Consider the following 12,703-nt stretch of genomic DNA (forward strand, 5'->3'; position numbering starts at 1 on the left):
TGAAGATGGATTCTGCATCCACAATTTAAAATAAGGTCTTATGGTTGTATTTAGATGTGCAGCTGGTAACAGCAATAATGTGTGTGTGTATGTGTACACATTGTTGTGACTTTTTCGGTCAGTAGATCCCTACACTCATTAGCTGCAAACATTCTGATCTCTAGAAAGAGGCAAATCAAGGAAGGTCAAGACATTGTGTCCCTCCGACAGAAGCACACTTAGAAGTTATGTCCTGTCACCCGTCCAGAAGACCAGGGATAGTAGGGCGTAGCAGGACTCAAGGTCGGCAGCCGTATCTCTGCATCAGTGCTTTCGTCTTGGCTAATGTCACCCGTTAGTTTAAACTTTTTTGGAATACCTTTTGTTGTGGATTTCCGGCGTCTGTGTCCTAAATTCACAGTGCTATTAATTATTAACGCAAGGGGTGAGAAGGGATTATAAATAGCATGCTTCTCGTGACAGTGTGAATACGCACGGATCGCTTGCTGCAGGGAGAGAAACACCACCACCAACAAGTTGCATTTCAAAAACTATTAAGACACAGCCGGAGCTGCTAACACAAGCTGCCTGATCTTTATCTCCTGTGATTCAGGCTGGGCTTAGTGGGAGTTGTACTGTACTCTTCATTTGCTTTTTGAGGACTTGTGTATTAGAGTATGTGGTTTTGGAAAGATCTGAATAGCTGTATTACTAAATGGCTTCTGGCACGGCTACCGTCTGGCACAGGGCACTAGATCGCCTAATTATGAAACCCATTTAAGAGAAATACTTAAAGGCAACTTGCAATTATGAGATTTGCGGCAGATTTTCAAACACGGTCGTAGCCCCTTGTCCATGTGCCACGCGGCGGTCTTCTATGATGTCACTATTCTTTAGGTGCTGTAGGTAGATATGTATATGTATAGGGTATTTTTATTTTTTGCTACCTTCCTTAAAGGAAGTATTTGGTCCATTTTCCCTTTTTTTACCCTTGTCATTATTTTACAAACTTTGGTTATTTTCTGAGATGAAAATGAAGCCTTTAGTCAAAGTTAGAACCTTTTATTTGGCCAAAATAGAAAAAGGTGATGGAATCTTTTTTTTTCTTTTTCTTTTCTATGTGGGTCCAATAAAAGGTATTGACTAAGGACTGTTTCCTGAATCTTAGGAAGAAGTTCATCTGTTTCCTGATTAGTATAAAGAGTTCTATGGTTATCGTCCTCCGTGGGACTTTCGTAGTGGATGGAATCTACCTTAAAGCCCCGGTAGACCCTCCTGAAAGACCATAAGAAGGGACATGCCCAATCTGCATTATGTATAATAGAAATAACCATTTTAATACAAAGTCAATTAGTCAATGATTTGCATAATTTTTTATAGATAGATATTTACCGCTAGTATATATATATATATATATATATATATATATATATATACTATGAAGTTTAATGTAATTGAGTGTCATTTCACTAAATTACTAACCCAATTGTTAACAAAAAGCATTTGCCCTAGAGAACAGCAAAAACCAATTACTCCTTTTTTTTTTTTTTTTTTTTCTTTTTTTTTTTCTCGATTATCATTAGCATACTCTCATCTTAATCTTTTTTTTCCATATGTATATTTTAAGGATAGATGCAAGCCTCGAGTTGTTACATTGCAGCGAAACAATTGTTATGCAGCATTGTGAGTTATTTTTATTATAATGTATATAGTTCTATTCCGCTTTATAACGTCTCACATGTATTTTCCGAGTGGAAACAGCCAGATGTTCTACACTACAAGTCTTTAAATTAACATTTTTTTTTTTAAAGGATCAAGATGGCAGACTATCCCGAGTGGGAAGAAACAATACCTGATCAAATGATGACATAAATCATTCTAAAACTGTTGAATATTCATCACTCGGAACACTGCATATGTGCTTGAGTAAAGTGATGCATTGTAATTACGGAGTTACTGTAAGGCACCAGCCTGCTGAATCATATATTTGCACGGAGATAAGGATCTAACGGTCTTGTCTTTCCAAGTATTAAAATATGCCCTGAATTTAGTTTGCCTGCGAGGCACGGTTATTATTTTAAAATTCTATTAAAAATGTTTCAGAATTTTGAGGAACGCTCACTAGCGTAGCAGAGATGATGAACCTTTTTTCTTTTCGAGATGTCCTCAGACCGTGGATGTTCTCAACATCATCTCTGTCAAGGAGAAGTAGATTATTGATGTAGTCTTGAGCCACCTCTTTTGCTATGAGGTTTTAAGCATGGGTAACCAGTCTCAGAGGACATTTCCTTAAGACCTTGTCAGATGAGCACAAGTTCTTGAATGTATGGCCTTAAGCTGCAGGTTTTGATGCAAAGAAAAACATTAATTGTTGGGAGAATGTAAACATTCTTCATTAACTATTATGTGCCCTCTGTCTGGTGGGGGATACCAGCCCTCACAAAAAATGCAAGGTATGTTCTGAGCAGCTTGGTGGCCACCAAATTGAATGCTTCTCTTGTGAAAAGGTAGTATCGGAGGGGAATGCCTCCGCTGGTGAAATTACATCCAAAGACCTAAAAGCAACTTCTCTTGAACTAGAGGCAGTTTGCCTGTTGTAAATGTGAGAGGATACTTAAAGACTTAGGTGACTGCCAAGATCACCCAAGGTTGTCTTTGCAGGTCCACTAGTTGAAGGTCACATAGCTGGCAATCCATACCTTCAAAAGTATAGTAGCTTGCACCATGGATATAGGTACTCCCATTGACTGTGACTGTGATCGTAAATCTAAGAATGTTATTGTTTCTTTGTTTTTTGTTTTCCCCCATTCTTTTTAAAAAGTGAAAAAAATACCTTTGTGATAAGACTGGGTACTTTTGAGGGCACCTTTGTGATTGCCCATTATCTCTATGTAATTTGGATCACTTGAGCTCTATCAATCTGTCTATCGCTAGTTGTAGTAAAATATTGCCTTTTCTTTTGGAATAACCACAAATAAACTGATGGCACACATGATGTTTGTAGAACTCATCTGAAGTAAGACCCCCCCCCTTCAATTTTGTTCTACATTCTCCTATATGAAAGCTGTCATAACAAACGTGTATAAATGCTGACACGCTTAGGCTTTTCACACATCGGTTCTCTGTTCTAAATATTTAGTTTCTCAAGCATTCATAATATTTGATTAAATGTGTTTTTTTCTCTCCCTTGGAAGTAGTTTCATGGCAAAAAAAAAACCTTTAAAGTTGAACTGTTTTCAAAAAAAAATAAAAGAATTCCTTTTAAAATATTCATAGAGTGAAGAACTTACGTGCTGATTTTCCAAATGTCGTGTTCCTGTTTGAGTAAAGCTGTTATACATGTTTGCATTAGCTGACGGTGGAAGCCAGGACGGAGATGACAAGGAAAACAATGACGGCAGTCAAGCAGTTTATTGAGAAGCAAAAGAAAAAGAGCTCTGGAGATGGCAATGGCGCGTCTAACTCTGATGTCACTTATGAGGTTGCCTTCAATCATCTTCAGCAATCTCATGCTCATCTAGAAACACTCAATCACAATTTCATCGGCCACTTGAAGTCTGTGGACCAGGTAATAAGAGTGACATTCTCCCCAGTTCAATCCCATATTGTACTTGAACATCAGGTTTCCCGAATATCTGGAAACCGCAGAATATTATCGTTCTAGCTGGAATTTGTATTACTTGTCTTTCATATAAGGAACTCTCAGAAATGACAGTACTGTTCAGAGAGCGTGATAAAACCGATCTACTCCAAGAGAACGATCCCTGAATAAAGACAAATAATTACGGTCCTTGCGAAATCTGAAAAATATGTTGAGTGGTCAAATCAATATGTATAAACTAAGCGAGGGTAGATGGGTTTCATGAATATGTCCCCTAGCTCTTCCAATTTTCTTCTAAGCCTTGGGAAAAGAACCATATCCACAACCCACAAGCAGTTTGGTTTTTAAGCTGTGCTAATGAGCTTTACATACTCCCCAGTTATACTTAGTTAAGATTCCTCTTTGAGCTACAGCATAGCTTAAGAAAGGTTTTAATAACATTTAACTTATATTATAACTTTTAACTTATATTACCTGCGGATACCGAACAACCCTGAGTGAGATTATGAAGAATCTTCACCTTGACCGCCTTTTTAGCTGTAGCTCTAGAAAAACTGATATAAATATGTCCCAGACTAAATATGGGTTGGGAAAAATGTATTCCAACCTTACCTAAAGTCAGGCTTTTATGCTTATTCCAAAACTTAAATGTATTGGAAATTGCAGTGAAAGGAAAATCCGCGGGGCCAAATCGGCTTGGCATCCATGCTACTGTAAAGAACGGTGTCATCGGCCACAGGTTCCGCATCATTTATATGATCTGACATTTGCAACAATATACGATCCTATTGGTATTAATACTTGATATTATTTGTCTTACACTTATTTGGTGTGAGTGGCACGGTCACCTATCTATGTTTTTGCTCTCTAATATATATGGTATGTACTTTACAGCCAAACTTTTTGGGTTTTTTTGGCCTAAAGGGCTAATCAATGTGTAATGTAAATTGGCTCAAAGACGCAAGGGCAAAATGCCAGTAAATTTGCTTTTAGGGCAAGACATTGGCTATCAATCAATTTTATTCAAAAGTGTATGTTGCTTTGAAGGTAAGTGGGTGTTTTGCTGTTAATTTCGCTTTTAACCCCTTCATGACAAAGCCCTTACATGTATGTGCTCACGATGCATTGTCAACAATGGGTTTAAGGACAATCTGTTGTGAAATGTTGTTAGAGCCATTCCGTTTGAAAACAATGCGATGACATACTGTGTTACCTGTGCTGGTCTTGTAGAGATTCTTACACCTCTTTGGGGACTCCTTTATCTTGGTCCATGATAGATTTTACCAGATTTACTTTGTTTTTTCTTCAACCCCCCCCCCCAAAAAAAAGTACCCTTAGTAACCAGCTTCCTAAAGCAAGCATACTTTGAAACAAATATATATCTAACAGATGCCTTTTCTTTAAGGTTCCCAGAAAATATTAATTATTAATATTCTTTATGGAACAGCCCCTTAAAACAAAGTCAAAGGAATATGGACCTAGCTTTTGAAGTCTTTGATTTTTCGTTTTATGTCCCACAGGATCGTTTACACAAATACTCCTACCTTTATGACATTTCAAGGTCTGAACTGGAGAAGATTAAGGAATTGGCTGTAGCAATGTGTATCAATGGGGAGTCCCTTGACACCATCCAGAAGTTGTTGGAAGTTGCTGTAGGTCCCTTGGGGGTCAGTCCGAAGGATATTGTGCACCACTCCACAGATAAAATCATTGATTCATTGAGGTAGGTCCTTAATAAAATACAAAATGTTCTTCCAATCTACTGTTGCAAGACTTATAACACAGTTTTATTAATGAATAGTTATAGTCCTCAAAAGGGGTGCGCAGACTTCTGCAACAATTTTAAACTGTAGGTTGTTACAATTTTGTCAAGATAAGTGATTTGCTACATTAGATATCCAAATGAAAATACTTCTACAATAATATGAGTGTTCCAAATGTGATCCAGTCAATATGAGGTCCATTTAAAGGAACCTTATAAACCTCAGCTTTAACTGTTAAATCTGTATTTTTTTCCAAATTCTGCTTATTATACACAAAAAAGCAACCCATGTAATGCACACACAAAAAAATACACTATATATAAGCCACAAAATGGGTACACCATGAGAGACTATCTTAGCCCATGGTGTAAGGCTGGAAGGAGGAGAAGGGGAGAGACCATTGTGATATAATTGCGTAATAGTGTAGTATGTGCTTTTCTTTTTTGTATATAGTTTTTTTTTCCATATTGCTATTAATTATTAATTATTTGTATTGTGCTTGTAGTCACCGTTAATACATCCTTGAGAAACTAATTTGAAAAGTTAACATAGCTTGGGAATTAACTGATTATTTCACTCTTGAAGCCTAAGTATTGAATTAGATGCAAGCCCAACTGTTCGCTGCAATGTTAATATAATCTTGTCCGTACGAATTGCAGTGCAGATGAATCAGATCATGCCATACACGCCTGTTGAGCTATTTGTAATCTTAATTAAGGCACCTTGTCATGAATGTAACACTGAATGTATGAACACTGACCATGCTCGGGTCACTATAAAGAGCACCCGGGATAACAAGGCACTGAATGAACAGAATGAGCGATTTGTATGAATGATGATTCTGATGCAAACCTTAAAAACAAAACACAATTTTATCAGCGTGGTTTCCACTGAATGTACCGTCTCATTGCTTTCTGTGGTGATAACACTACTGTACTTATCAAACGTTACGCTAAATCATTTTGCACACGTTTCTTACTACATGCGTGAACCCTTTAACAAGAGTGAAAGTTATATAATCGTAACACTAGAGTCATCCAAAACACCAACTGCCTTATTAAGTAGACATATATAGGAAAGTATGCCTTTACATAAAAACTGAGTATGAAGTCAGCTGAAATCATTTTGAACTGACCTGGCCATAGTGACGTATTCTAGGGCAGCAGTTCTGGGGAGTATCAGCCCATGTGCTGTATATAACCGTAGGCAGACCACCCGGCAAGCAACTTCTTCATAGAACGGTTATCTCCCTTGTAAGCGGCCTGTATACACTATGGAGCATTGAATCTAGTGACCATACTAGATGGTCCATGCCGGACTATGTCCCAGTCCATGCCGGGCTATGACCCAGTCCAATGCCAGACTATGACCCAGCATGCAACATAGAGGATAAGGACGGCCATGGAGGTAAGTGGTATGGGCCAGCTGGGGTGCTACCGCAATTAGGCCAGTGGCAACACCCAGCCAAGATGCCTGACCATCTTCCTTTTACCCTACTAGTCACAAGTATCTCGTTGTAATGCATTTTTGTTCTGTGTTGTCTTTGAGAGTTTTCCAGGACATTGGATGCTATTCTAAAATAGGCTTGGAGCAAATTACACATGATCTTGAAAGACTGGAATAATTAGCACTATGAGAACTGGAGGGGAAATGATTAATCACCTTTAGTACTCGCAAGACCATGAAGTGTTTAAAACAGATTATTTTCATCTGTGACTAAAGAAAATGTGGGCATATGAAAATGAAAATGCAAACCACCAGAGCAGAAAATGTACAATCATCAGGGTCAACCAAAAAGTAAAAAATAATGCTAAGAACACAAATACAGAAAATAACATTAAAATTCTGCCATTTCAAAAAAATAAATAGGAATGTTAATAATTATAAACTACCAATGTCGACATGAGAGACCAATTAATACTTGTTATTTTTGCATTCATTCATTTATTTGATTTACCTCATCTCTTGTGAAGATGATTGCATACAATTAAACCAAACACTAGCGTTTCTATGCAGAATAAGGGGCTTCTATACAAAATCAAGGCCTTTTTGTTGGTTTTTTATCCATGTTGATTAGTGGGGGGGGGATCCTTGAAGATGCCTTTTCCAGAACCACCTTTAAAGCTTTTGCCATTGTAGCACAGCATTCCATAACATTCTACATGGGTCCTTCTATTCAACCACAGAAGTTATGTAAAGCCGTGACAAGAAGGCTAAAGTAAAATGTGCACATGGATGTAAACGTTTGCCTCGTAATGTTAAAGCCAGGCTGTGCCCTTGATTTAGCTGTTCCTCACCCTGGAGTTTTCATGATGAGTTCTTGGTCAAGTTATGAAATGACCGGTGGGACGCAACTAGTGAGGCAGACTGGTGAACCGTTAAGAAAACCCAACTGAAACCATTTTAGAACCATGCTTACTGTTTGCCATAATTAAAAAGGAGGGCGAGTCCCGGGTTGTTATTTGAAACAAGGACAAAACAAACTAATGTTCCTTCTCTAAAGATATGTGATTGTGGGTTTACCATTATTATGCTAATGATGAGGAGATGATGCAGCCTCCACTAAAGTCAATTTCCAATGTAGTCTGTGTATATGGAAGATTGGGGAGGGAGTTTAGTTCAATATTAATTTCCATGGATATTACATTTTGCGAATTTACTAACGACCATCTTCAGAAGTCATGTATTGCTGCCGCCGCTGCAAGGGATTCTGGGTAGGAGTGTGTAAATTATGTAAACAATAATCACCTTTTAGCCTCTATATCCAGTCTATACGTGGACCCCTTGGAGCAAACGCCTGCTCTACTACAACTTTTAAACAGAGCCTTTTACCAAGTATCTGGGCTTGCCTGGTGGTTGCAGATTAGTGGATAATAACGCCTCTGCTACCTAATTCATTTTACGCGGAGGGGTTTTCCATCACCTCTACCCCATATTGTGAAGATAAGCGTTCCTCTTGAGTTGGCAAAGTTATACATTGTAGTGAATTCAGACATATTATTAGACATGTCTATGTTTGTGTTTCATAAAAGACATAGTATGAGGACCCTTACTTTGTGTCGTGCGGCACGTTCCGATGCGCAATTATCAATCAGCGAAAACTTTTTTAAAAGGAAAATGGGAAAGCATCAGACGGCAAATATCTGCATTCAGACAAGTCCCATTGATTTGTCCTCATAAAGGACATTTATTTCTCGCTCACGCTTTTTTTTTCTTACCAATGATTGTCTCTTTTTTAATTATTTTGCTTTTTTTTTTTTCCTTTTCCATCTGGAATTAAATTCTAACAAATAAAGTAAACAATTCCTTTTAAATGAACTTTGTAATAAAGATAAAATAATAAATAGTCAATTTTGCTCTTGTCTTGAGCCTGTGTTGTAATTTGTCCCACTTATAATGTTGTTTTTGACTAAATGCATGTCACTTTTGAATAGCCGAGCTGAAATAGGGCAGAATCAATTGAATTGCAGTACGGCGACTGTGGTTTAACCTTGACATTCTCTGTTGGGCTGTTGGGTTCCCTTTAACTTTTCGTTCATCAGTTTTCTTTAAAGGAGAATTACTAAATGAAATCATGTTGCCATATCTCCAAAAACAAGTATCCTCTTGGACCTTTGAGCATCTGGAAGAGAATTATGATGCGAAAGGGTTAATAGTGTGATGAAAGTATTTTGGTTTAAGGGCTAATTGTCGAGGAAGGGGTTAATATGCTGTTTTTCAGTTATTCTTTGTATAAAAGCATAGCAGGAACTTTTTAATCAAAGTGATGTCGGCAGGAGAATCCTGTCCCTAATGAGCTCGATCACGTAGATTGTAGTTACGTAGACTTTCATGTATTACTAAAAGATATAAAAGTGGGACCCATCCAGAAATTAAGCGAGACCCTGCCGGGGATCAGCGTATGGCGCCTGGCGTCTAAGCATAATATGTTCCGTTCCTCTTCTAGTGGTGATTATGGTGCACGTATTTTGATTTGGGTATTTTGCCTCGAACCTGTTAACCCCTGCCTGTCCACGCAGGTGTGTGCAGTCCTGGGTTAACACAGACCCAAATCCATCCGTTCCTTTTTCCTCCTCTGATGTCAGTCTTTTCCGGGAGATTAGATTGTTCGCTGTGTGAGAATGTATCCACAGTCACCATAGTATATATATCAGAAAATGTGTCCGGAAATGACACAGTGAAAATGAAATTTAACTCCCAAGACATATTTTCAAGCAGGTTGTAAAGTTACATTTGCCTTCTGGTAAAGCCACGGCTCCAATGCGTGAAAGACAGGGAATTCTCCTTGCCGCTAGAGGTGAATTACAATATGCTTTATTCTATCCACGGCCCAGATAACTAAATACAGCGCAACAGGATGAAACCTATGTGAGCGTATCAATTTGATTTGCCTAACTGAACACACAGTGTGTGACTCTGAACATCTCGGCAACTGAATGTCCCATATTAATGCTATTCCATTCCCAGCTTCAAATCAGCAAGCGCTTTCCCCTATTGATTATCTACGATTATTGATTTCCTTGTGGATTTTATTACTCCTGCGAGCTTCCCTGAAACACAGGCGATCAGCTGCAGCCCCACTTACCCCACGCTACTTTAGTTTGATTCCCATAGGATTTATTCTAGGACCTCAAGAAAACCTTGATAAATACATGTATAATTATATATTAGGAAGAATGGAACGCCAATTGTGACCCAGGCCTTCACGTCCAACATCATTGCCTGACCTCACAAATGCTCTACTGGATGAATGGGCAAAAATTCCCACAGAAACTCTCCAAAATCGTGTGTAAAGCCTTCCCAGAAGAGTGGAAGCCGTTATAGCTGCAAAAGGGGGACCAACTACATATTAATGTCTATGTATTTATAATGTGATGTCATCAAAGTCTCTGTTGGTGTAATGGTCAGGTGTCCCAATACTTTTGTCCATATAGTGTGTGTGTATGTAGATATATATACTTACGGTTAGATTGCGTGTTTAGCCTGACTGCTATATTGGGTAGAAAATGTTTTAAATACCATACTGTTAAGTTCTTTCATATATCTTGGGAAGTGGCGGGGCTGACATTCTCTCCAGAATAAATAATATATTGTGCGTATCTTTGCACTTAAAATAGAAATCTTCTTCCATCTGAAGAAAAAGCCTATAGCTTATGTGACTCTGGATATTTTCCACGATGGACCAATAAAAGTTATCAACGTCGCCCCAAAGACCCTGTCTACTCCTTGACCAAAACGCCAATATATTTTCATCATTTAAAATCGTCCATGACGTGTCAGGTCCGCATTTGACACAGACAGGTTTTCAGTGTCACAGAATAATGGAATATGTGCTTTTGTTTTGTCATTTGCCGGATATAAATTTGGTGTTCACCGTGACTATTCATCAATGTCATATGGGGGAGAAATCTTGTGTAGTTGAAGACCGGCTTTTTGCAGGTGATTTAATTAATGAAATTCTTCTAACCCACTTTGCAGTGAATTAATCACTATATGCATTGCTTTAGAGGAATCAGAAACACAGGCATACAGGGATTCATGTACTTAGCTGCTCTAGAACAGCCTCAGCCTGTCTGTGTCCCACATGCTGGATCCTGACATTGGGTATTAGTTTGTGTCACGGTGTCACAGTAAAAAATAAAACATCTGGAAACATTTCCTTCAGTGGTGACAGCAATCCATATGTTCTTACACAGAAACAAAGGCATTACTACCTGTCTGAGACCAAGTTCTCAATGAAAGAACGTCCACCAACCTGGCTGATGCTCTTCGGGGGTCATTGGTCATCTATAGCACTGTCCAGCATCAACCTGTTGAGTAGTTCTTGAGATTTTCTTGCCCTATATTAGGTCCACATTTTGGCGTGACTTCACTAGGACAATATAGAAACATAGACAATGTGTCGGCGTGTAAGGACCATTTGGCTCACCCGGTCTGCCTTTTTTGTTCTGCTGTAAATAATCAAACCTTTCTCAGCCCTCGGCCTCCTCGTCCTAGATTTATGATGGCTCTATGCCTATCCCATACATGTTTGATTTCCTTCGCTGTAGTAAATCTATTTAATATGTATTAAAATTGTCCAAATGCAGAAAAATCCACTGATGAAGACAGCTTCATCCTGAATAGCTGCCAACAATACTTGTTTTTTACCTTTTTTTATTTGCGCGGTTTGGTTCGCATGACACTGCACTTGTTCCTGGAGGATTAACTTATAATAATAAGTTATTGAAGTATCTTGGCAACCAGTTTCCTAACTCCTTGAGAAAAGAAAAAAATAACATTCCCTTGAGCCAACACATGTATGAAATACAATACAGATTTCTCCTCCATTATGCATTTATTTTTTTAAATATATTTTAATTATTCATTATCTTTTCACTTGAAAATATATCCTCAAAACGTGTTGTTTTTAATGTTTCCCAGACTTCTTTCAGTAACGGGAATGTATAGGTCCACTTAAGATGTTTTTATTAAAATGAACATTTTAGCGTGTATTGTAACTCCTTGCACAACTTCTCTTTGTTTGAGCTTCTAAGAAGAGGACTTTTATTGTATTAAACCCATTATCTTACACAAGACCACTGCTTCTCAAAAAAGTCATACCATAGCATGGGTTTTTCGTTGAAGTGATATAATCAAAATATATACAGAATAAAGAGGAATGTGCAGGTATTTTTCCCGTTAAAGTGGTTTTGACAGGTGGTGAGGGCTGTTTTATTTTCTTAGTGGTTACAAAAATATCCACGGATTATATGCTTTTTGTTCCTGTATCACAGCTGACAGTAAAGACCTACAAAGTGTCATACTTTTAAAGGTTTGAGGCCCATATTGAACTTCAAGTCCCTGCATTCTGATGACCCTACTCGGGAGCTTTTTCAGTTTGACCCGGGGTCTTCGAATGAAGTTCTGATTCCTTGGGTCTCTGGGTCAGTTTTTACTTTTTCCAGGCAGGGTGGAGCGTTTGGCCATGCTTATCGCCTCCTCATTGTCCAGAAGAGCGAGAGCTCTCGGTAGCCTACCATAGGAAGTTCCCAGGTATCCTGATGCCATCACAACAGTTGGATGAAGCTGTCAGTTATAATGTTTATACACAGTTGTATACTGACTGAAAGCACATTGAACGTCCTCTTCTGTTTGTAATTTTTTTTGTCCAGAAAGAGACATTCAAATGAAAGAAGAGAAATCAAGAGGGAACAATTCAGTAAAATCCACAGAAAAAAAACAAAACATGTTACAGATACAAAGAGAAAGTATGGAGTTTTTAAAGCTACTTTTAAAATATACTTTATACCCTAACCCAATACTTTATAAATGAAAAGATAGAGCCATCAAAAATAGGTTCTAGTCTGTGTCTCAGTTT

General features: G+C 38.1%; 1 protein-coding gene across 1 annotated transcript in view; it reads left to right on the plus strand.

Moving 5' to 3' along the window:
* The window catches only part of LOC149288346 (NBAS subunit of NRZ tethering complex-like), a 278,953-nt gene that overhangs the window by 198,591 nt on the left and 67,659 nt on the right, over positions 1 to 12,703 (plus strand). The window contains exons 46-47 of the mRNA XM_089491881.1: positions 3,332 to 3,547; positions 5,101 to 5,303. Coding sequence (XP_089348007.1) covers positions 3,332 to 3,547; positions 5,101 to 5,303 — 419 coding nt within the window. The remainder of the gene's footprint in view (positions 1 to 3,331; positions 3,548 to 5,100; positions 5,304 to 12,703) is intronic.

Source organism: Sceloporus occidentalis, unplaced genomic scaffold (genome assembly GCF_023333645.1).
Source record: "Sceloporus occidentalis isolate IW3139 unplaced genomic scaffold, rSceOcc1.0.p SCAF_52, whole genome shotgun sequence".
Taxonomy (NCBI): domain Eukaryota; kingdom Metazoa; phylum Chordata; class Lepidosauria; order Squamata; family Phrynosomatidae; genus Sceloporus; species Sceloporus occidentalis.